Genomic DNA, 27,057 nt, shown 5'->3' with positions numbered 1-27,057 from the left:
AATATTTCTCGATCGGAGTCTAGCTGTGGGCAACTGTAACTCAACAAAGTAGCATTGAGCTAGATCCTATTCGTGTGCCATGCTGCCACTTTCACATGCCAGATACCTACCTCAGACTCCACACGTCCATATGGACAATCAGTTAAGCTGCATAAACTACCTAATTATAGGCAAGCTTCAAGTTTAAGAATTATTCAAAATATAATTTAATTGTACTTTGCGTAAGTTTGTTTTAAATGTACGATTTAAAAAAATAGTAGGCCTAGCTTTTTTATTTTAAGAATCTACAATTTATTTATTCGTGTGGAAAAGAGTTATTTCATCTACCCACTTCCTTACGATTCTCAATTATTATCTTTTTTCTATAAAAAATACTATTAATTTATCTCTATAAATAATAAGCGTGGACTCCACGCACACATTTTTTTATTTAATACATCTATAAAAATATGGCGTCCGAAACCCGCCAATAAAACACCAAATACAAGATTAATATTTGTAATTTGGTACGAAGCTCTGCCTTGTAGTTTTACAAATGATATCGTTGGCAAACTGAGTTCCCTGGGATTTTCATTGTAAACATACAAAAAAAAATTCAGTGTGGCGCACTGCAGTCTAGTGAGAGTTCAGATTTTTTTTCACGAAAAAAATGCCTGCCCCTGGTGAACGGGTCATTTCATATCATCTATCGTTTTATTTGAACCTTGATTAGGTAACAAAAAATGTAGTTATTTTTTCCGATTATACTTTCATTACAGGAATGCGACATTTTTTTAATTAAAAGACCTAAAAGTTGTAGCGACTGAGCAACTCTTTTATTGCCACACTGCAAACTCTAATTTAGAGTTCACCCGCTTCAAGAATGCTGCTCTCTCGAAAACGGCAGAATAAGCCGGAGGACCGCAAGCGTACGTAACACGTGCGCTAAACACACAATCAAAACAAATTATATTTTAATTAAAGACAATGGCGTATGTTTTCATTGGCACTGCGCGAAACGTAAACAAGCAGGTAACAAACATTTGCATCACAAATAACGTACTGTAACCAATTTAATTATTAAAGCTGAGCAATCTATACCTACCATTATGAATTCAAGCTGATTGTCAATTACTAATTATTTACTCGTTTCGTATAACGGAGAAGAAATAGGAACCAAAGAACGCCAATTTGGTTCCATCAGTTTTCAGCCATAACCATTTTCTATAGATTAATTTTTAAAATTTGGTTCATTTAAAGCGTAGTATATAATTTAATGAAATTACTGAAGTCAATATTGACTTACTGCTACAAATAGTTTCCTGTTAAGTCATTGGCGTTTAGTATAAAATTCATTTTTGAGAATGACTACAACTGTAATAATAATGTCTAAAGACACTATGTCATGGTTTTTGAAAATATTTAATCGTAATTTTTTCCTTAACGTTGGAAAATTTTTAATTTATTAAAAGGATAAAATATTTTTATTGCAAAATAACAATGAAACCAACATGGCCTATTCCTACTACTACCCTTCCACTTAACCAAAACTCTCAGCGCTTCTGTCAGTGACATTATAAAAACCCTGTACGATAGCAAAAACTACAAAGAATACAACACCAAAAATAATCAAGCAATGAAAGCTCTCTTTGTCACAGAATTAGTAGACACATGCAAAACTCGCGTTATTTTCTGGTGTGCATAATCAAGGCGATGTCATGTGCTCATTTTGTGTTGCCTTAGAGATCCGAAAAATAAGCTCATATATTTCGTGGTAAGCTGAAAATCCAATAAATATACCTTTATGCTGCTTCTGTTATAGTTTTGGTTGTTAATATGTAAGACTCTAGACTAATTAGACACCCTTGAAGAAGTATCGAATCAGAAGTTACCCAGTTGAGACGCCTCACAAGTCAACAGCCAATGAACAGGTGGCGTTTGCCCAAGTATGCAAGAGTATGCAGAGGATTGTGGAATCTATCCTGTAGGTCATAGAACCCGTCTCTCTGGTTCGCATGAAGACCAGAGGATACCGAAAAAAATTTCGGTTTCATTGCCTACAGGATAGACTCCATGATCATCTATGTACTCGGGAAAATTACATCTGCTCACTGGCTCTCACTCTAGACACCTGTTAAATGGGATGCTCTTCATTCGATACTTTTTGTTGAAGGTTTTTCACTAGTTCAGAGTCTTTCAGATAAACTGTGACCCAACCACTGAAACCCAAAAAAAGCAAACGTATTTGCAGAGGTGCCCCCCCCCCCCCCCCTCGAAATTTTTTATGCCATTTTCTCAATGATTTACTCAATTATTTTATAATATTATACTTTTTTAGTATTATATTTTATCACATTTTGCATTAATTAAAACTGATTTTCTAATAATAATTTTGGTCATATCAGATAATATTTCCATCCTGAACCGACAGATGCCAAACTGCTTTTGTTGAGGAAAGTGCGGGGTTGCCAATTTGATTTACAAGATCCCTTTCAATTATCAAAGCACCAGAAACATATTTTCACATTAGAAGGTATAATTATGTAAATAATATATACATTTTTCTCGTCTTTTAACCCCCCCCCCCCCCTGAAATTTTAATGACGCAGTCTGCGTCGTTACCCCCCCCCCCCCCTTGTGGGCACCCCTGGTATTTGGATTCTAGCCTATCGCGAATTGAATCCGCGAATTTTTCAGGTCTCTAATAATCAGGTAAGATGTCCTAAATGTTTTTTTCGCTGGCTTCCAGTCCTCCGCGACGTGCCGAATATCCGGTTGATGCAACGACCAGGGAGGTTCACGTGCACAAACATTTTCGCACCTGGCCGTCGCCGAATAACAAAACAAAATTTTCGGGTTAATAATAATTAGGTATGTCTCCGCTTAAACTGCGTCAAGCGACTGATTCTCACTTTAACGCTGTTACGACGAGCACCGGTTACGTTTATCGATCGATTATACCTAAAAATTACGAGGAACGTTGTAAAAGTAAAAAACGTTTGTTTCTATATATCTTTTTATTTAAGATAATGAAACATAACTTATTTTACAACATATATGATATAGTCGCCATACAAATTCTAGCTTTGTCATATCGCCAGCTTTTCTATGCATTCTGCATACTCAGTTACCGCCAAGTTGTTGAACCATCATTAAAGTACTCTTTCAGTTATTTATCACTTCCATAGTGGTTCCGGGCCAAAATATCCAAGTACGGGCTATAAGGAAGATGAATTGATCACGAGTATTCGTTCGCACACCATTAAACATCATGCACCATTTTCGAAATGAATCTTCATTCGTCACATTACCATAAATTTCTGTTATCTGTATGTAAATTTCGATAGGACGAACTTTTTTTTCACATTAAAAAAACCGTACTACACTAAGAAACTCACACTTGGCGGGATCTTCAATTCGGGGGAGCTGAATTGTTGCCCCTTGGATGGGCAGCCCATCAGGATTTTTTTGGCAAATGGTTTGTTTGTACAGCGACTGGAAGGGCAGCCCATCCAATTTCTGAAAACATGTTTCTTTAAGTGTTTAAATAATCCTGAAAACTTTCCCCTTGGAAGGGCAGCCCATCAGGATTTTTCTTACAGTAGTGTTTTTGAAAGGTTGTCTGAATTGTTGCCCCTTGGATGGGCAGCTCTTCAGGAATTTTTCTGACAGTGGTTAGTTTAGGTTAGTTTAGGTTAGGTTAGGTTAGGTTAGGTTAGGTTAGGTTAGGTTAGGTCACTTTACAAACTAACCACTGTCAGAAAAATCCTGATGGGCTGCCCTTCCAATGGGCAACAATTCAGTCGCCCCTTCAATTCTGTTGCGACTGGCTGTTGGCGTCGGGCTGGCGAAGGAATGGGGAGGTCCATGACGCGCTCGAGGGAGGAGGGGGGGAATGCGCGATTCGTCACATCAAAACTACATTTACTATTAGAAAGAACCTGTTGTTTTGAAAATTCATGAATTGCTATTGCACAATGCAACATAAACTGCAACTTTGTAAAGAAAAATACGGCACTAATAAAGCTTGCAGTGGGAATCAAAACCATGGCCATCAATTTTGTCAACATTCCATCCATACGCTAAGAAGCGTTTCTCACTACATTATCAGTGCAGGAAAGCCACAAAACATAAACATTACAATGAGAGGCAACCGCAAAGAACTTTCTATTGCTGCTCGCTAACTTATACATTAAATATTTTTATTATAATGCAACACCTTATTAAGGAAAACTAAACAAGCTAAAGTAGTAACAAGAAAACAGGTAGAAAGTTCAACTAATGCCGTAATATCCCGACTAACTCATTCTCGAAGGTCAGTGTGATTAAGGGACCTACTTAGTCAGGGGTGTACCTGTGTTAGTGAGGCGGGATGATAAGTGCGACGCTCGCATGGGGCTTCTAAGAGCAAGGCTATGGGCGCGCAGTCTTCTCGCCGTGCATATGGTGCCATTCAAAAACCTTGAGTGGTTTTAACCGGAAGTTCAATGCCCTGAAAAAAAACATCTGAAAAACACGCGTAGCCATTTTCACTCTTCTAAAATTACAGTTTAAAAATCAAATGCGGAAACAGTTCTACTCATACGCCCTCAGCGTATTCGTAAATGGTTTTAGTAACCAGACACTACCTGCGCTGACATCTTAAGCAGTTTTTTTTAAATCACGTGTTTTTTTTTTTAATTCTGTAACTCTGCACACCGCTTGTGCGGGTTGGTAGACGGGGCAGGCACAGGGTGTTCACAAGGAAAAAATATTTCGTACCAACTTAGGCGAGAAAAAAGTACCAGATTAGAAAAAAAGTACTAAATTATAATTTGTTATGATTTTTAACAATTTAGGAAGTTATTATGACATTGCAATGCTCGAACTTAAATAACACACCACACACACATACATTCCATAGTTTTTTAAAAATAATTACGCTTAATAATAAAACATATTGGAGTTACAATAATATTATTATATTAAAGAAAAATGTACTAGATCTGTACTAGACCACTAAAAAAGTTATTAAAGTACTAGATCTAGTACGAAAGTACTAACTGTGGACACCCTGGGCAGGCAGTTCCCGCTGCTAGCTCACTGTGAAACCCGACGACTGGAACAAGCATCTCATCTAGACGCGGGACAGTCGAAACCCGCGAGATTTAATTAAACTTGATTGTCGCACCGCTGGCTGACGCGGCTCCAGCCAATCAGCGTCCTTGTCCGCCTGTGTTTTCCGCACCCGTGTTCGTCGCGTGGCCCGAGGACAGCCCCCCGCCCCGGTTGCTGGAACAATGCATCTGTAGGGGCAGGCATTTTTCGCGAAAAGATTTGAATGCCTATTAGACTGCAACATGGTATACCCATACCAGCGGATTCTTCATTGTGGTTGGTGGCCGTGTGCGAGAGAAGTCGTTGCTTTATTTGACCGAGCCACTCAGGACGCGCTTGCTTTCGCACTGAACTGTTGTGTTTGGTGTTCTAACATTAGACATGTCCCTGAAATAAATCCACCCAATCACGTGACACAGACAATGCTATAGTGTTTTAACTTTCAGCTAGTCTCGGAATCTTTTCGCGAAATATGTATGCCCCTATGCATCTGCGATTTTTAACGCGCCGACCGTTATATTGCAACAACCACTCCCGGGGTCACTCTGACGCGCCACGCACATTTGGCGCTGTAAGCACCAGTGATAAAGAGACCGTGAGAAATTCACGTTCGTTTTCTTGTACCTGGATGAACACTTGAACACAAATACGTAGGGTCAGGCATTTTTCGCGAAAAGAGCTGAACGCTTAATAGACTGCAACAATGTATACCCGAACCTGTGGTTTATTCCTTGCGATTGGCGTCCGTATGCGAGAGAAGCCGTTGCCTTATTTGACCGAGCCATTCAGGACGCGTTTGCTTTCGCACTGAATTACCTGTGATTGGTGTTGTTACAATCGATATGTATCTGGGAGAAACTCACCCAATCACGAAACACAGACGATGCTACAGTGTTTTAACTTTCAGCTGGTCTCGAAATCTTTTCGCGAAATCTGCATGCCCCTACAAATATGTATTGGCTGCCGCCGCAATTTAGCTTCCGGCCGGATTGCATGTGACTGGTGTCATTTGAATGTGGCACTATTGTTATTGGTTCCTTGACCTTTTTGGGTTGAGCACAGAAAAAGAAAAGTTTCTGTAGTTTTACAAATGATTACTTTGGAAAGTTGCCAAGAAATAGTTTGTAGTACTGCAATAAATATATTGTAACTTTGTACACCACGTGGCTATCGTTATTTTCGCGTGCATGAAATACATTTTTTCGAGATAATATTGAGTATTTCTTACGAACATTTGGCGCAATATTTTATATTTTGATTGATGTTTCATTCAGGCGTTTGTTTTCAAACTATGGAAAAGGTAACTGAATATTCAATAATTGATCTTTATTTTGGTGTATTGTGCTTATTAATGTGCGCAGTTAAAAATGCAAATCCATTTAAGGAACGGTTTACAAATAGCTTTAACTATAGGAGGTACTGAGACAACACAAGAAAGAAATTCCCGGATAACAATCCGAACCCAATATTACTGCGAACATTATCTCGTAATGATACAAATGTACACATTTACAAATACCTGTAAATTTACATGAATATTTCTGTTCCATTTTTTTTTTTTTTTAAATTTACAGTGTGTCATAACTATGGTCCAAAGGAAAAGTAGTTGAAAGTGTATAATGGTATGAATTCCGGTCTCTCTTAAAATTATAGCGCGAATATTGCACGTCTCTGCCAGTGGTGGTTTGATGCCAACCTTGGGGCGACTAATTCATTTATGAGCAGCGGCTCGGCCACGAGTGACTAGGAATCCCTTCGTCTTAAGGAGGCATTACAATAGTCCGTCGCCTCCGTCCGTCCGTTCGTCATCAGCGTCAATCGGTCACGTGACCTGCAGCCAATCGGAGGGCTCGAAAAATGTCATCCGTCGGCCCGTCAAAAGTTTGGCAAACTCACACTTTTGTCGGAAGTACGGATGGATTACATCTATGGTTTCGACCGCCGCAGTCAACTGTTTCCAGAATACGGGCCTGTGGTGTTTGTGTAGGTTGTTCAGATGATTTGTATAATAACATTGTGGTTCTTAAGACTCGTGTCCAAACTATTTAATCACGACTATGAATTTTTCCGAGGATATGCTAACGCAATACGTACAAAAACACGACATAAATAGTAAACAACAACGAAATAAGTCTCTAAGAGAAAAAACACTGATTGTTGGTAGCACTTACTTGGTAAAATATTTGACGGGCGGATGAAGTGGTGTGAATCGCTTGGCTAGCTGCGTGGCACTGACGGGCATAAAAGTGACGGACGGATTACGGAAGGACGTATTACGGACGGACGGATTACGGAAGGACGTATTACGGACGGACGTATTACGGACGGAGGCGACAATATATAGTAATTCCGCCTTTACGCCTTCCAGTTTACAAAACGTGCGACGTAAGACTCGTTCTCACACGCCATAATGGATACGCTATTTCATTTCATTGTCATTAATGTTATGTGAAGGCTTCTCCTGCAAACGTATCACGATAGCTCTCTGTATCACGCTTTATGTTTCATCACAACTTTTGTATCCAGGTAGTCATTGTTATATAATAACAGTGGTAAAAAGACACGCAGGTGTTAATAAGTATTTTCACTTCACCTTTTTAAAATTCGAAAATAAATTTTGGTAAATATGTTACGAGAAAATTTGTTACTCCACAACAAATGCAAGATATCTGTGGGAATAAATTTGCAGGAAGATCCCGTATATAATCGGATGTTCATAAAATAATAGGTATATTATAACAGTTTAATTTTGACTCTTTACAAAAAAAACATACAACAAATTTAAGGTAAACTTTTTTACATATATTCAATATGTGCACATTTAGTTACACGGCACCATTCCAACCTAAAGTCTAATTCTTCCCACATTTCGGTTAACACGTCCGGAGTAATGGAAGCGAAACAGGCTCTTCAATTCTGTGTGTAAAATCTGGCAAATAATTATGTAGCGGCGGAACGTAGACACGATCTTTTATAGAGCCCCAAAGTAAAAAAAAAATCGCATGACGTTATGTCAGATGAACGTGAAAGCCAGCGAAAAAAAAGGGCTCTGTCGTCTCGACCATAACGACCAATCCAACGGTCAGGGACTTCGACATTCAACCACTCTCGTGAAAAGAGATTCCAATGGGAAGTGGCTCCATCCTGTTACAAAACAAAGTTTACATGTTCACCCTATACTAATTTGGAAAGAGCCATTCTTTCGCGCTGCAAGCGAGAAAACAACAAAGCCGTATTCGCGCATGCTCTTATCTGAAACTGTTTGAGTTACTCTTCAATTGTGATCTTGAACCAAAACTCTACAACGCTAACAGTTGATACATGAAATTTATAACTGGGACACTTTTTTATGGATATACTATAGTAATGACAAGAAAACACAATAAGCAAAGCATCGTGCGTGACCGTGTCTTAAAACAATACGTTTGCCTTCGATGGCCTCAGTTCCTCCTACAACTTTCAAGATGACAGAGATGGAACAGTTGTCACGAGCTTAAATTCACAAATGTACTAAGAAGATCAAGCATTTCACTTTTAGTTATCCAAACAAAGCTCTTTCGCCACTAACTACCGGTTATCAAAAGTTTTACTTCGCTGAAAGCGACATGTCTTCCATTACGCAGTCCAACTACCACCCCGTCCGCCATTAACTACGATTCAAGCAGATTAGCCATTCAGCCGTGCAGAGAGACAAATTAAACACACAAAAAAAATATTTCTTTACATTTGCATATAACTGTGGTGCGTTTTAAAAATGTTACAGCCACGCTACTTCCTGTATAGCATACCGTATTTATTCGGAATAATTTTAACGCTCTATGTTTGCCGTTCTCCTGGCTGATTAATTAGATGGGCAGAATAAGGCGTGGCTGCTTCTTGCGTCCTTTCTGCATTTCCTCCATCTTTCGTCCGTCCGCTTCTTTTTTTTCTTACGCCCTTCCGCGCTGGTTCTGAGGGGCTTTTCTCCGGAAGAAAGAAGAGAAGAAGGAACGGGGTGACGCGAATCCTCCCTCCCCATACCAACATCCCCTCAGCTCACGCCTTAAAGATTGCATTCCTTAAAGCGGGCATCAGCGTGCAAGAACGGACTAACTGCCTCAGAAGAGTTGCTCCTGCAGAACAGGTTTCCTCCGTGTCCGAGTCGAACAACCACAGATGTTCAGTTAACTCACTATTAGCAAACCATATGTTAAAATACACACTTTCACTCCAGACAACTTCCTTGAGTTTCCCTGTTATTTTTTTTCTGTCCAACATAATATTATTTTCCCCTGTGGCATCAACTTATCTTGCAAGACAACATGAATATATCGATTTAGAGTTGTTTTTTTTCATAAGCCATTTATGGTTACACTGTGTATAAGAACAACTCTCAATAACAGACAAAAAATATGAATATGCAAACACACAGAAATCAAGCCAATATCACTGTTCTTGTTGCAACTTCCTCGTCGTTGATAGCCCACTGTGGCCATCTGTGCTGTTACATTTTTTTCTAATTCCTTCCACGATATTTACCCAAAAATTTGGCTTGTTTCCTGTGTGTTTGCATACTCATCTTTTATGTCCGTTATTGAGAGTTGTTCTTATATACAGTGTAACCATAAATGGCTTATGAAAAAAAACAACTCTAAATCGATATATTCATGTTGTCTTGCAAGATAAGTTGATGCCACAGGGCATAGAGTGTAAGAAGCAATGGCATATGCAAAAAAAAAATATGTAGGCTATATATAAATAACTGTATATAGGCTCTATAAAAAACCTAATCCGTAGTTTTGATAATGACTTTTCAAGATGTCCGAAATGCGTTAAAATTGCTTTTTACGGCTCGGTCTCAAATGCCATATTATTTTTTTTTCTCATTATTATTTAAGAGTTAAAATTAAAATTTGACACGATGCGTCCCATTCATTTGTTGTTCTGATCACATATATTTTGAACAGTTATTTACTAAGTGTAATATGCTTATAATGTGTGTAAATATCGCGCAAATTTTCGTAATTATTATTTGATAAAAACAATAAATTAAAAGTAGGTATATAGTTAAAATAATTTAAAATAACCCTTGAATAATAGTAATGACGAAATTACAAACTCCACATATACTACCCAAAACCCTCTGGTCGTCCGACCCCCCCCCCCCCCCCCCCCACCCAAAATCACCACCAAAACAAAACTGGGTCTGCACTGGACGGGGCATCACCGCGGGGCTATTGGTCGTCCATAAAGTAAGGCACGTAAAACAAAACACGGGACAGAACTAGAAAAGGGGGGGGGGGGAGGAGGAGAGAGCGAGAGCGATAAACGGAGGGCGCCTCGCGGAAAGTGCCAGCCAGCAGCAACGTCCGTTATGTTTCTTCCCACGCGCGAGGATTCCGACTCGGTCGGGCTTAACATGTTGTCCACGTCGGGGTCATATAAGACGATGATAGGGCGACGGGATGAGGACGGAAAACTGACGGAATGTACGGGTTGAGGAGGGCGGGAGTATACCGAGAAAACACACCGGCTAACGGTAACGTCCGCCACGTCCTCCCCCCCCCCCCCTTTTTCACCTTTTGCGAAATATCCGGTTTTGACCACGGATCGCGGGAGACGAGCGATCTGACCACTGGACTACCGAGAACCACATCACGGATTGAGCACGGATTAATGTGGCGGAATGAAGGCGTGTCAATTGTACGTACGCTCGTCGAAACCCCCTACGTATACAAGCTCTCTGAAAGTCTAAAGCCGGAATTACAATAGCCCATCCCCTCCGTCTGTCCGGCATCCGTCCGTCACTCAGGTGACGTGCAGCCAATCAGATGGCCCGAAAAATTCTAACCATCCATTAGTCAAAAGCTTGGCAAGCTCTAACTTTCGACGGACTGGCGGATTATATCTATGGCTTTGACCGCGGCAGTCAATTGTTACTAGAACACAGGCCCGTGGTATTTGTGCAGGTCGTTCAGATGTTTTGTGTAATAACACTGCGGTTCTTAAAACTCGTGTCCAAACAATTAAATCACGACTGAGAATATTTCCGAGGAAATGCTAATACAATACGAAATAAAACACGACATAAATAGCAAACAACATCTATACAATACTCCGAAAGAAAAACATGGATTGTTGGCAGCACTTACTTGGGAAAACATTCTGACGGACGGATGAAGTCAAGTTTTGTAAATCGCTTGACTAGATTCGTGGCGTTGGCGGACGCAAAAGTGACAGATGGACAGATGGCGAACGGAAGCGACGGGATATTGTAATTCCGACTTAACCCTTGTTGTAATTTCATTAAATATGAACAGCTACTAATCCTACACTGCGATAAGCATTTAGACAAGCCCGGTACTATTATTAAGTAGAGTTTCTCTCTAGGTTTATAATACACTTATGCTATAAGCCCGTCCCACTCTTAGATTGCAGTACACGGCTTATGGCGCGCGCTGTTGCCAAATCTCTTAACACATTACGAATTTCAGGAGATGCGTGTATTTGTAATTTGGATCGAACAAGAAGCATTTTAAGAAATCATATCGTAATTTATAATATTTTATACTATTACACATATAAAATTGTAATAATACCACTTTTATGTAAATTTCAAATAAAAACTACCTATTGTAGACGAAAATTTCTTATAGTTTGCTTTTCTGTTCTAAAAATCCAATATATATATATATATATCACATTTTCATGGGCCCGATAAATGCCGTATTTTTGGACAAGTCATGTCCAAAATGATAAATAAAATACAGTAATGGAAATTCTCGGTCGAGTAAGTTATGGGAAAAATCCGAACAATTGGTTCGAAATGGGGAAGATTTTTTGAAAAACAGAAAAATCGCAACAACTCCCATAATATGAATAATATCGAATCCGTTTTAACGTATGATAACTCGGATTACCTAATGCCGAAAAATGTTTTCTAAATACATTTTTGATACGACCAGCCATAACTGCATGGGTTCGAAAAAAATTTTCACCGGACAAAAAAACGTAACTGCCTTAGTAGACACCTTATCAAATCTGTTTAAATTGTTTGTAATAATATCATAGTTATTTTCCAAAACTTTGTCTAAAACAATGTTTGATAAGATGCTTGGTGTTGAGAAGGATAGAAAAGTAATTCAAAATTTTGTACCATGATCGCTATTGAATTCCTTCGTATTTATTTCATACATTTTACATATTATGTTCAAGAATCGATTATAATATTTTTTGTTGACTAAGGAAGCCATGTATTTGAAATTGCTTGTAGGACAGAACCCCACTTATCTAAACACACGGCCCTGTTTCCTCTTACGACGGCAGCGCGCGCTCTTGTACTGATAAGACACATCTTTAACAGCTATTTCCACGGAAACTGTAGAAGCAATTGAGATGGGGCTGCTTTTAAAAACTAATTCAATTCATTGTGAACATTTTTCTCGCTTTCGTCCCCCATCTATCTTTAATAGAAAAATTTTTTTCCGCGGGTCAACTTTTTGATGTTTCAGTTTGTGAGAAAATGCATTTCAATATATTAAAAAAATTATTTAAGTGAAACCTGTACAGTTTTTGTCTTAACATTTGTTCGGTGGCGTCCTAAGGCATTAATTTACTAATAAAAAAAATCTGAATGAAATACACATGTAGGTTTTCTTTTTTTGATGTGAAACATATCGGAATACTTCAAAACAGTTCGCAGCGAATAAGTTATGTTTTTTAATTTTTTCGGACACTTAAAATATTGTTAAGTATTCAAAATAAGCATTGCCTGATGCGTATTTTGATTCTATACAATATGAAAAAAAGCTTGGTCCAAAAATTAAAATTTTAAATTTCGTTTGATATTTGGCAACAACGCACGAAGAAACAAGGACAGTGCTAACGGCAATCGGCGTGTGTTAGAGAGAGAGAATGCGCCCATTTACTTCCACACTGCAATCTAAGAGTGGGATGCTCTATTAAAACCGTGATATGTTTTCGGCTAATCAGAAACCCTGAACGTTATATACTACGTCATGATTTGAGAACTGTATTTAACAAGAAAGAAAATTATAGTGTGTTGACTATATTTTGCCAAATATAATTTTATTTTGACGTGAATACGTCTTTAAAATTGCTTCCATGGTGGGAGGCAATTCAAAAAACTAATGATAACAAAATCAGGGGATACAATTTGGTGTTGCAGCTACATATATATCATCTCCATCCAAAATGTAATTACACCACTGGATAGCTAAAAGATCAAAGAGTTCGTTACGCTAAGTGAGGACTGTGATGCATCGCGCGTGGCGGAGGGGGAAGCGCCGCCATTTTGAGGTCATTTTGCTGCGTTTCGAGATTTTCATTTAGTATAACTTTTGACTCGAAGCTACGACGTTCGTTGAGTTTCAATCGTCAGCTCTCGTCAAAATATATCGATTGCATATATAAAACATTAGTGTAAGATAGTTACAGTGAATATATATGGTGTTAAAATAAAAAAATAGCGTATTTTATATTTTGTATGGAAAAAATTACGTGTTACGTACACGTATTCACTATTCACGTACAACACAAGGCCGTGTCCATGACACAGCCACACCCCATTTAATGTTTATTATGTTCGCAAGAAGGAGTTAAGCTATAAACAACCATGCCTATTTTCGAAGGGAAAAAAAATCCATGTGCTATTATGGGTTTTATTCTGACACTAACTTGTTCTTTATGATTACACACAACCAACTACAGCAACATAAATTTTTCTAATGCTAAAACAACCAAAATAAATAAATGAACGGGGTTAAATTTATTTATTTTGTCGCCCGGCCACTGTGCTATAGTTTTGTGTTGTGAAAGCGCCCGTCGCTGTTAACTATCCATTTGTTCATACTATGTTGATTGTGGCCGGGCCTTTACTGGCTCCGTCCGGAAAAATAGGATGGACCATGAAAACGCAACTGTTGCATGACAGTGATTCGCCTGGAAAAAACTTTTTCCCATCAAAGATATTAAGTCAGACCAAGATAGAAAGAACGAAGAAGTGTTTCAGAGATTATCGCGGATTAATTTCACTCCAGACTAGTCTCAAAAAAGCGTAAGCATGATCACTCCTTGTTAGAGTGCTTATTGGTCGATAAAAAAAGGTCACATTTTTTGGCGCGTTGTTAAGGTCTCCACATACAATCAGTCCGAATTGTAAGTGGGGACCTATCAGTTGGAACTGAACAGTCTGAACTGCCGTGTGTGTGCAAGGACGGTGGACTGATCAGTCGGAACTGATGGACTTGCGAACTGATGGCTTTCCATCAAATCGTACAGTGGGCTCAGTAGCAATGTCCGAACTGCCGTGTGTGGTAACAGCGTCTCGCCAGTCCAAACTGCCAGTCCATCAGTTGAGTGTAGTGGCAGACATAAATGTTTATACTCTTTGGTTGCTTTGTATTTTTTTTTTCCTTTTATTAATTAAAAGGTGCAACTGCAATTGCGACACCCTATGTTCCTTCCATATGCTACGATGAAACGATACATCCAACGGCAACAGCAACCACAAGACTGATCGTGTGTGGGGAAGGCTTCAGTCCAGTCCAAACTGTCAGTTCGGGCTGAGCGGTCCGTACTTGGAGCTGGACTGATCGTGTGTGGGGGTAATTACATGTGATTGGACGGCAACTTCTCCCTGTTTATGGCTGGCTCAAGGTCGTCAAGGGCGTGTCAACAGAACTGTAGTCCAATCAGCAACGTGGAACTGCTATGTATGTGCACAAGTCTAACTTTACCGCCCAGTGAATGCGCGAAATAATAACGCCTTTAGGGATATATATCATGATTAAAGGCCTGCAAAATTCGCGTTATTTTCTGGTATACCAGAATGTACCACACACACTTGAACACAAATCTGTGGCTGCTGCCAAATTTTACTTACCGGCCGGATTGCATGTGATGGGTCATTTTAATTTTTTAATGTTTTTATCGTTCGCGTTGATTGGGAGCGTGTCAAAACCAGCCAATTTCCCTGAGTTTTCCTTATACCATATTAAAGTTTTTTTTTCGCCCTCTGGCTCATCAGTTTATCTAGCAAAATATTATACAATAAACGTTATTTTCAAAAAAAATTTCAACCAAGAATTTACTATAAACTGTTTTCCTACAAAATATAAAGATTTCACTGTTGCCATTTCCATCAACATTACGTAACCAACACAGCCATTCTGAACGAATATACATATATTTGTTAGATCAAACTTTGTAACATATAGAGTGTGACCAGGCGAAAGACTATACATATTTTATTGTGTTTCGAATTAAAACACAGTAGCTTGTAGGCATATACATTGCGTTTAATTAATATGAGAGACACGGATTATAAACGGCATACGAAATTATGACTAAAATACATATCTGTTTCAAGACATTAGGGCACTATATTTTATGAAAAACTACTGATAGTGTTGTGTAACTAAGATATTGTCAATTTTCCTGCGTTTCCCAGGTTCTGATAAAACTTTTTTTTCGATTCCCTGAGGTTTCCCTATTTTCCATACTTTCCCTGTTTACAGGAACCCTGCTGGGTATGCTTTCCAGCCTCTCTTCAAATAATAACGCGAATTTTTCAGGTATCCAATCGTCAGTAGCGGTTACAAAGGGGGAGGGAGGGAGGAGTATAGAGGGATAAAAACACCCTCCTCCCACCCAGGAAGTCAGGATATATATATATATATATATATATTAGTGAAGGCAGAATGTTATTTTGGGTTATGTAAGGTGAGTTGTTAAAACACCTGCAATTTCAACTGCGTGAGAAGCCACTACCGCCTGCAGCTACTACTGTATGTAAGTGTGTTAGGGTCGATAGTAAAAAAAAATTCCTTTATCCGCCACTGGTAATCGCCATTTATACTCAATACTCTTAAAATGTGTACCTGGCTTTAAATTTAACCAGGCGTACACAGTTGCGCGTGTAGGAGTGGTCCCCGCCTTCGCAGCTAGGAGAGGTAAACCTGCCTGGATAAGTATGGGAGTGTTGAGGGGAAGCGAGAGGTAAATGAAGAATGCAGCAGTATGTCTCCAGCCTACACGTGACTTCCGGAGAATCTAGTCGGTGGAAGAGTGAAGAAGTATGTAAGAAGCGTTAGGGAGCAGAGGGAGGTGAAGCCCTTAGCATACCGTTACATGCATCTGCCGACAAAACGTGTTCGAAGCTGGCATGTTCTAACCGGATAACGTATTTGGTTCTCGCAAGCGCTGCAGTAATCGAATTATCCATCGGTAGAGACCTGAAAAATTCGTGTTATTATTTGGAGGGAGGCGAGTCTGCATGCCATTTAACACATGAACTGCGTTCTCATTGGACCATAGGTAGTTTTCACTCGCCCCCCAAGACCAATAGCAACTTTGCACAATTCAAATGGCCCAATCACGTGCAACCCTGCCGGAAGGTAAAATTTCACAGCAGCCAATGGACAATAGACACCCACTTATATGTGTACAATAGTGTGGAGTTCATCCTGGTACCAGAAAATAACGCTAATTTTCCAGGTTTATCTGAAGGTACAGAGAGAAATATTATTAAAAACACACATAGTATGTGTTGCGGTTGCCGTTTCTTTTAGGTATATTTCGAAGAAAGACTACCTATTTTCGCCGTTATCATGGTGCGACTTCCAGAAAATTTATATAATTTTTCGTTTCATGGTATATAGACCCAAAAACCATCGTCAACTCAAACATTTAGTATATATGTATATTTATGTATATATATATATATATATATATATATATGGACACGATAACAGCCGTAATTTTTCACAAATCACTTCCAAACTGATACATACAATATTGTAACGGAATGTCTCAGTCGAATTCGTTAATGGGCAAAATATCCACCAAAGGGGTAGAAATGGGGAAGGTTTCTTGAAAAAAAAAAAATTGCAGTAACTCACATAATATGAAAATATCGCATCCGTTTGAATGTATTTCTAACTCGAAGGAGTAATATCAAAAACATTTTGTAAAAACATTTTTGAAACGACCAATCATAATAATTGAAAAAACAAGGATTGGAGGACAAAAAGATTCTTAATTCCTTAGTAGGCAACCATCAAACCCGATCAGATTGTTTGTAAATAGTTTCATTTTTATCTAAAACTTTTGTCTGAAACAATTTTTAATAAAATTAACCATTGCAGCAAGGGAATGAAAAAATAAGGGTAGGATTAATAAAAATTCATAACTCCCTTAATAGACACACCATCGAATCCGTTTGGATCGTTTGTAAATTGTATAATTTTTATCTAACTTTAGTCTGAAACAATTTTTGTTAAAACGAACCCTTGCAGCAAGGGAATGAAAAAGACAGGAGTAGGATGATAAACAAATCATAATTTCCGTACCACTTACACGATTAAATCCGTTCTTAGATAATGTAAAACCTTAAAATATTATCAAATAATCTACAACTTCCACCTGAAAAAAATTTTAACGACAAAAATAATAGCAAGGTGTGAAAAAAACCAAGGGTTAAAGGACAAAAAAATCATACCTCTCTAAAAGTACGCCTTTAAATCCGTTCAAAACCTTAAAAAATGTTATCAAAAACTTTTATCTAAAACATTTTTTTTGATACAACCAACCATTGCTGCAAAGGGTGGAATAAACAGGGGTTAGAAAACAAAAAAAAAAATCATTACTCCCTTATAAGGTAAACTATAAAATATATAATCATTCATTGTAAATTTATATATACATATATACATATATATATATATATATATATATATAGTCTTTAAAATTTTGATTAGACGAACTATTACTGCAGCGGGTTTTAAAAACCAGGGGCTGGAATAAAATATAAATAAAACTTTCGTACCATGTACACTATTGAATCCATTTTTATTAATTTTCACTTCCTAAATATCGTCTAAAACTTTTGTGTAAAGCAAAATTTTTATGTAACCAACTATCACTGCAAGGGGTGGAAATAACAAGGGTTGTAAGACAAAAAATATAATTTTTTTAGTAGCAATACAATCAAATCCGTTATAATTTATTGTAAAAACCCTAAACATTATATAAAACCTTGGCTGGAACAATTTTTGATGAGACGAATTATTACAGTAAAAATGAAGGGGGAAGTAATTAAAATTGTTCGAATATATTTTAAACCATGTTAATATTATCCTAAGCCTTGGTCAAAGCAAGTTTTTATACGCCCACGTATTAGTGCAAGGAAAAAAAAATAGTTTTTGAAGGTCAAAAAATGTTACTATTACCTTAGTAGACATAGTATGAAAAATTGTTCTAAGCACTAAGCTATTCAAAGCTGGATGCATTAAGTTAAAAACATTCTAAACATGTTCGTGCCATGGAATATGAGAAAATGTTTTATCGATAATTTTGAAATATTGAAAAACATATAGGAAGTTATGTACTTAACGTTTTTGAAACATTCCAGAATAAGTATGTACTTCGAAATCTACCTACGCCTGTAGGCTGTAACATAAGTTTTTCTTTCTTTTATTGTTCTTTGCCTCAGCTTTTAAATATATTATTTTACTTTTAAAAACTGGACTCTATTCAAAAATATCAATTAAAATTTAACTTTTCTCTCAAATTAAATTACATCCCCCAATCTAATACGAAACCATTTATCATCGGAACACTTGAAAATTTACCAACTGGGCCATTTTGCGTTATATATCTGGCTGAACTAAACCAATGGTAAGGAAACATTTCAGCGTTTGACTATGGGAAAACTATGGTAAGTCGGGCTCAAGATTCGACAGGGATTCGAACCAGAAATACTTAAAAATCTATAAATAAAAATCAATATTTCCCACCAATAAAAGGAAAGAATTTATATTTTGAAAAGGAACAGTAGGCTAAGTGGTTCTATTCCCTCCTAACCCCATAAAAAATTTAATTCTGTGTACGCTCCTACTTCACACAAGTTCTACACTTTTAAAAATGTTCATCCTCAATTGATGCAGAAAGCTCGTTACAAATTGTCGTGAGATCTTCGTAAATTTCCCGCTATCTTCGTAAATTTACGTTATCTTACTTTGAACACGAATCCAAAAGAATATTCTTGGTATATTAACAAAACATTTAAAAAAACTGGTGAAGTCTACAGTAAGAACACAATTTTTTTTTGTCCAACTTTGTTTAGAAGGAAACACACAACTTCGGAATTCGAAATACGGCGTAGTTTCTACGAAGATTCAGTTATTTGAAATTACGAAGAAGTCTTCGTTTATTTGTGTTAAATTCTCTGTTGAAAACTCCGGTGATGTACTGTGTAACTAATTAATGTTTAACCGCACTGTTCGATTCGTCTCATACAAGTTTGTTGGACCATCGTTGTTAGTCTGACACTCTTTAGCGGCAAACATCGATAGCGAGGTCAAATACTTCGTATAATCAAGTAAAAATTTCGTGCATCGATATATTTTAAATGCGGAACGGCATTTTAACATGAGTGTCAGCCGGTGAGCAGTTAGCCTTTTGAATCTACAAAAAACGCCAACTGGGGATAATTTTCTATTTCATCAGTTGAAAAATGTACTCCAACGCGAAAAATATCAAAGGACAACTGTAAGCCATGTAATAACAATAATAAACCAAATTCACGATATGCATTGGAGAATAAAAATGACCAGTTTAAATCTTTACAGTAAAAAAAATTCAGTGTTTGATCTAAGGTGTTTAAACGCACAAAAGTTTTGATTATATTCGAGCAATATTTTTTTTTCAGATGTGTATAGGGATGTAATGACATGACACACACGAAGCGTGAAATTGTTTCCGATGTATATAGGCATCTCCAAAACAAATTTAGCCAAAATGAAACATTATTGAAAAGAAATATACTTTTTTTTTTATTTCTGTATTATGAAAATTCAGACTTTTACTTCATGCAGTAACTTACTGTCTGATGAATAATTTACCTACACGGATGAGTTCATCATCTGTAACAAAACTTTCATATAGGTACGCCTGAAATATTCCCGAGCTGTAATTTGAAACTGTTAAAGAAGTAACTATCAACATTAAAATAACGAAATAAAATAAAGAAGTAGGCCTACCCAGGAGCTTAACAAGGTAAACGTGACCGAATCTTCGCCTTATCATTTTATACCGTGTTCACTATTAGCATATTGTGAAGAAAACATTTTGACGTAGAACTACATAGCATGTAACTACTTGTAAGATCACGTGCATTATTTCCACAAAAGTACGCACTAAATATTACTGGCAACATTCATAGCTTGTGAATCGTATAAATTAGTGACAACCAAACTGTGTTTGGCTGATATTAAAAAATATTTAATATTAAATTAAAACACTACAGGCACTATAAGTTTGCACAACGTTATTAAACTCCCAACGTGACAACATCTGTCAAATAGAAACATGTGTTTGAAACAAAACATTAGAATACCACACAGCTACCAAATTTGTGTAGCTGAATATTAGCCGATTAGTTTCAAACGAAACGCTTGTGTGAAATGTAAAAGATTCGCTGCATGAACTGCGTGCGAATTAGCCTCGAAACGGCATTCCGTTTTCAATGCGGGGCGAAAATCGATTTCTGGAGAACAGTCGCGCTAGTCTCGCGGGCTAGCCATACCAGGCCTTGGAGGAGCATATATATTTTACTTAAAGCTGTACTTACCTCCACATAGCTAGGGAGCACTCTTGCCGCGAGGCACACGCAACAAACCGCCCAGAATTTCGACAGTTCCAGCATTTTCCCACGGCGAATCGGCTCCGAACTCACACGCCTTTATGAGAGCACTCCGCCCGCTACACCCAGACCGCACTTGATGCACGACGGACTGTATAACATGGCCGCCGTGCGCGGCGCCGTCTGCTGCCATTGGCTCGCTCGTCGCGCATGCGCAGTGGACCGCGACGTCTCCAGCTGCTGCGGAAAAGCCGGTGGTCGTAGCAGCCTTGCCTCTAAGTACGCGTGGCGATCGTTGCACCACGCGCGGGAAAAAAAAATCGTTACGCTAACGCTGCAGTTGTACACGAGATACCATACGCATTTCGAGCATCTCGTCGCCCTATTAGTATCATAAAAATTACAATCGACTATATTTTTCGGTGCATCATACCTATTTCTCGATCTGAAACCGTTTACCTCGGCGGGGTAGTTAAATTGATAGCATTCTCTACAAGAGGTTCTGTGTTGAAAAATGGTATATAATACTGCGTTCGGATTCGTGCCCGAGCATTTATGCTTTGTGTTGTCCCAGTACCTTCAATAGTTGAAGTTTTTTGTGAACGGTTCCCTGAATAGCTTTCCAGTATTAAATGCACGGTAAAACAAAATTAAGTTATATTGTTGAATATTCTATTTTATTTTACATGTTTTAAAAATATATACCTATGCTCGATGAAACATAAATTAAAATATAAAATTATGCGCCATTTTTCATAAGAAATACACAGTACTATCTCGAAAAACGTAATTCGTAAATATAAAAATAACGATAGCAATGTGTTCTACAATTTCTTGGTGATTTACAAATTATTCCTTGGCAACTGGTTTCCAAACCAATATTTTGTAAAATAATTGAATTTTTTTTTGTGTTGATGGAATGGTTTCAAATGGTTTGTACTGTTACTAAAATAAATGTAGGGCCTAATTAGTATATATTTAAGTTGTACGGTTATGAGACATTATAAATGTGCTATGAAACTAATTTATCGATTCTGTTCTCGTAAAGTAAAGTCATGCCGGAGACTGGAAGAAAACCGCGTGTCGTTTTTGTGCAGCGATATGATCACTGATGACCAAGTTTTTAAAATCACGCACACATTTTCAAGATATTGAATTCGTAAAATATTTTTATGAAATTCTTAAAGCGCACAATTATTTCCTTGACCTATATCTAGCGTGATGTGTGTAACAAGTGCGTATCAGCAAACAGAACCGAATCACGATGTTAACAAAGAATAACCTCTTGCACACAGTGTTCAATGGTTTCAGGTGGAGAAATAAGTAGGTATCGAAAAATAAAATCCATTGTCTCTAACTAATTTTTCTGGCGTAAGTAGAGGAACGAGAAGCTGGAAATAAATTATAGCATTTGTACAATTGCAGAGTTCGCGCAACGATATATATTTATTTACTTATCTCCAACTTCCCAAATAAAAATCCGTGGGATAAAAGTTTAAGTCACATTCCAACTTTTTATATTTCTGTTGTTTGGCTTCAATTATACGTAAAAGAACAATTTTAAGCTACTTTGTAAAAAAAAAAAAAAGGCGTCTAAAAAATTTTCATTGGGGAATAAATTATTTTGGAATAACGCTAATTTCAATCCCTTGATGTATTGTATTTTATGAGAACCGTCGAATTGCACATTTCCTTATATCCAGCAAGACCGCGAGCTCTACAGCCATGCATACATGAAGCAAACGGCTTTCCCAATTCATTTGCAAGTAGGAAATTATTATTTTCGCGATGTGAAACATTGAGTGGTTTTTAATCACTCTTCATTTCCTTTATAATGAGTTCTCTAGGTGATATTTCGATTCCCAGCGGACTGTATCACGAACTTGATTGGCAGGGACGACTCCAGGGCCAGGAAAACCAGGCAAACCGAGCTAAACAGGTAAACCGGGCAAATCGGGCAAACCACCAGGGCCCCGCGCCAACGTTTTTACTACCGACGCTCTTGTAATGTAAACTAATTTTCATTATTGTAGAATCCTATTCGGTGTATAATATGAGCGTAATTTATATGAATTTTCAAAATAATATAAGAATTTCTGAAGATAAATTAGCAAAACCATCGTTGAAATTTAAGTACCGATTTATATTTTTAAAAAAACTTACATTTTAAAAAGTTTATTTTCAAAGATCCCGGGGGAGGACGCCCGATTCCCCCCTCCCCCTCATTCTGAGGTGCTATCGCATATACTCCCCCCCCCTCCCCGGCACCTGCAAAAGTAGGTCCAGGGCCCCCGCAAAGTCTAGCCACCACTATTTATTGGCACATGATGTCTCCAGTTGGGTTCCAATTGCCCTGGACACCTCAAACATTTCTGAGAGCTCAAACGCACAACTGGAAAACCTTCCCTACTCACCCATTCGATTTAAACTGCTCTGTTCTCTTTGTTGTAACCCATTATGTTCAACTGGCTTCCACAGAATGTCGGTACGCATAGTGCTTCACGATTTAAGTCGAGAATACTCGCATCATAAATTGTCCATCTCCCACATTTTTCGAAGAAATTTCATTCGAATTCAACGGCAAACAATAGTTGGTCAAGAGTTTTACTGACTTGCCTAGAATAAAAATAAATTATTACATATTAGCACGCACACATTTTACTGATCTTGCCGCACACGTTACGAAATTACTGTACGAGGCGTGTTTGAGTGTAACCCGCCTGAGTGAATGTATTACAACGAAGGAGTATATATCGGAGGACTAAACAGACAACTTTACAAGGAAGCGAGAAAGCACAAATGTTTGTTGTAATAATTCGTCACAGTCAGGGCCACTGGACTCACAATGATCCGTCTCATCCGTTCGTCAATCACGTGACCTGCAGCCAATCAGAAGGCCCGGAAAATTCCATCCGTCCGTCAGTCCATCAAAACCTTACCGAACTAACTATCGACGGACAGACGGATGAAATAACGTTCAAAATGTTAGCAAGATAAATATTACCGGCAACCTTTATATCTTAAAGGGTTTTTAAGTTTGTATGTTTAGCTGCTTCAGCGTAATGTTTTTAACTTATGTTTGAACAAATTGTTAAATTTAAAAATATTTTAATAAATATTAGAGTGAAAACAATTTGAGTTAAATGATTTATTACGTGCTTAACTTTCATGATCGTCAGTCTTATATACCTGAACAAGCTAAAATCTCACCACTATTTAAGCCTTCTAGTCAGTTGGCAGCATCAAAAAGGATGACGGACGGGCAGATCATTGTGACTCGATTGGCTTGCTAACGGACGGATTGTGGACGAATGCGGTGGATCATTGTGAGTCCACCTAACCATTAATGTGAACTGCGTGTATTGCAATAGTTTGTCTACAGCAATAAACTTGTAACTTCACCTTACTATCAAGGTAAACTCATGCCTCCACTCAACCGAGCCTCCTTAGTAGCTGTGACGAGGGCTTCCTCTCCACCAGTAATCTCTCGACGGCCCTGGTCATGGTATTCAGACAGGTATCCCACTCCTTGGTGACACGGCCGTGACAGTTTAGTGTACAGTCTCGCTGCCGCCCTGGCGCCGGCGACGACGGCAACCCGCGCAACACGGATGCAGAGGTTTTAGCCGCCCTGGCAGGGAAACTCCGCTAGACTGTAGTTACAGGCACGGCCGTTAGACAGCAGCTCTGAATGATTTGGACGCCTATGGGGGCATTCCAGCTAATATGAACATTTAGGATTCAACATACATGATATTCATAAAATATTACCTTGATTACGAAACATTATAACTCGTGATACAGATAACGAAATATGCATGGAAACACCAATGCATAAACTCATAAAGTTTCGTACCACATAGGAATTACTCAATAAATTTCAATGTGTGCACCACTGGTTGCTCACAACACAACCCATCGGTATTCAACATCATGCCACACATTCGTCAACATGTCTGGTGTGGTTCTCTACACGGCATCTCTGATGCGCTTTCGCTAGTTCACTGTTGTTTGGTACACAAAGTCTTGCACATTCTTCCAAAGTAAGGAATCTAAGAGGGTATTGTCCGTAGATCTCGGGAACCATACAATTGGATCATCTCTGACAATCCACGTATTTGCTGAATGAAATATTACAGTTTGCTGCATTTCCTGTAGTAGGGGAATGGCATTGTTAATGAACATGTCTATGTACATATTTACATTGATTGTGTTTTCGATCACACATAACCACGCACCCCAAATTAACTTTGGAACGGTCACGAATGTGTTATCGAACAGCATGTGAGTAGTGAGTGTTCGTATCCCTTCATAGGCGTGCGCACGGTAGGTGCCACAGGTGCCTTGGCACGAGTACAGCCTGTGTTTGTTACGTGGATCACTCATTAATTAATTATATTATTTTCACTAGTTGACAGTTGTTATGGTTCGTCAATTGCTGTATATATCTGTCTGTATGATGTATAAATTGGTGATTAAAATTAAAAAGCTGGGTCCCGAAAAGGATTACTCAATGACTTATATGCAGTTACCGACAAAACATTTTTGTTGTATTCCAAAAGTTAAAACTTTTGCCCACTCTTATTTGTGTATTTTTATTATTTTAATATTTTACATATTTGAGGTATGTTACAAAAACTCCCTTCATTTGTTGATTTTAAAACTTAACATTTGAGAATAATTTTTCTAGCAATTATTTGGCGTCTTCAGAAAACATGTAAGTACGGTTTTTCAAAGCCACCAGCATGAATTCCGTGCAAAAAAAATTGTGCATTTACTTTATGGCTCAACAAAGCTTAAAACTGTAAATAGTTTAGTAGTTTTCCTGGCGATTAAAACGTTCAAAGCCATAATTTGTCATAAAAAATGTTAAAATTTATTATATCTGTATATTTAATGTTTTTGTTCGGAAACACCTTAAATAGCACCATTTTGCGCTTTCAAATCCAATTTTTTCCGGGGGGCTTTAGGCTCGTGTCCGTGAATGATAGGGCTGTTGTGTAATCTGGCACCACCACTACTGAAGTCCTGCGCACGCCTATGATCCCTATACCCGTACATTACGCCTGTTAACCTTTCCGCTGACATAAAATGTTGCCTCATTGAAAAAAAAAAATAACGCTTCAAGAAATTACTGTCATCATCAGTAGTATAGGATAGCCGGTTCGGAGACAGGGTTCTGGGTGTGGTGGTGGCGGCGGTGTCTGCTGCCTTTAAATCTACATCTCCGATGACGTCATGACGGCCATAGTGGACTCAAAAGTTTTCAAAATTCCTCAAAAATAATTAAAAATTACTCAAAATTCCTAGAAATTCTCGTTTTTAGAGAAAATGTCCCGTTTTATTCCTCAACAAATTCAAAATTTCGAAATTCGGAGTTCTTAAAAAAAAATTTCCTTTGAAGAACCCAAATTCCCCATTGAGGCTTAAATCCCCCATGGCAAGTCTCTAATAGCCTCTGGTGGGTAGCTTTGACACTGACTTTGACCTTGACCGTAAACATAATAACTTTAATTTTCGACCACAAATTCCGAAAAAACTATATATATAATTGCTTAATTCGAAATTTTAGTTACTTATTCGAATTCGGTCCTCGGTTTGATTCCCGGCGAGAGTAAACATGTAATTTATTAATAAAAAATTCTAAAATTTAAATTACAAATTAATTAAAATTAGAAAAAAATTCCTTACTTTCTTTACACCTGATGTCTTGGATTTTGGAACGTTGCACTTTTTGTTATGGCTGCCATCTTGAAAATCCATAATTTATTAGCTAGAAATCAGGAAAATTTTAAAGATTTAAAATAATTCATATATTAAAATTTTAATATAAAAATTCTCCGCCACTTTTAAAATTGTACACTATATTGAAAATCCGTAATTATTATACGTTATTCATGGGTAAAATGTTAAATTTAGAAAAATTAATTAATACAATTTTAATCAAAAATCAAAATGGAGTCTTCGGTTTGAGCCCGGCGAGGTAATTTGATTAAAAATGGTGATAGATCTTTCCTCCATGAAGTCAATGGCGTACTGACCTCCCACCACTAATTCCAAGAGATATATATCGCCAGATAGTATAATGTCACGTGCGCCATCTTGTATTCGTCTCCTGGAGGCCACCGTCATGTTTTCGTCTACTAGAGTGCAATACCGCCACGTTATTTTAATTTTTACCCACTAGAGTGCAGTAATAATTTATTCGTGTGACACCTGATATCTTGACATTTGGGTGCCATCTTGGAAATTCGTAATTATTTATCTATAAATTCGGGAAAAATTCCAAAATTCATCAAAACATCATTCATTAATATACTGATTGATTCCATCGTTTA

General features: G+C 37.8%; 2 protein-coding genes across 2 annotated transcripts in view; one reads left to right on the top strand and one right to left on the bottom strand.

Moving 5' to 3' along the window:
• The window catches only part of LOC134534736 (amyloid-beta-like protein), a 409,943-nt gene extending 389,056 nt beyond the window's left edge, over positions 1–20,887 (bottom strand). The window contains exon 1 of the mRNA XM_063373237.1: positions 20,708–20,887. Coding sequence (XP_063229307.1) covers positions 20,708–20,782 — 75 coding nt within the window. The 5' untranslated portion in view covers positions 20,783–20,887. The remainder of the gene's footprint in view (positions 1–20,707) is intronic.
• Positions 1–27,057, top strand: part of LOC134534735 (dynein axonemal heavy chain 10) — a 426,663-nt gene that overhangs the window by 162,568 nt on the left and 237,038 nt on the right. The gene's annotated exons all lie outside the window — the stretch shown is intronic.

The sequence above is a fragment of the Bacillus rossius genome, chromosome 8 (genome assembly GCF_032445375.1).
Source record: "Bacillus rossius redtenbacheri isolate Brsri chromosome 8, Brsri_v3, whole genome shotgun sequence".
NCBI lineage: Eukaryota > Metazoa > Arthropoda > Insecta > Phasmatodea > Bacillidae > Bacillus > Bacillus rossius.
Note: the sequence above shows the minus strand (reverse complement) of the source record. Positions and strands in the feature narration are given on the sequence as shown.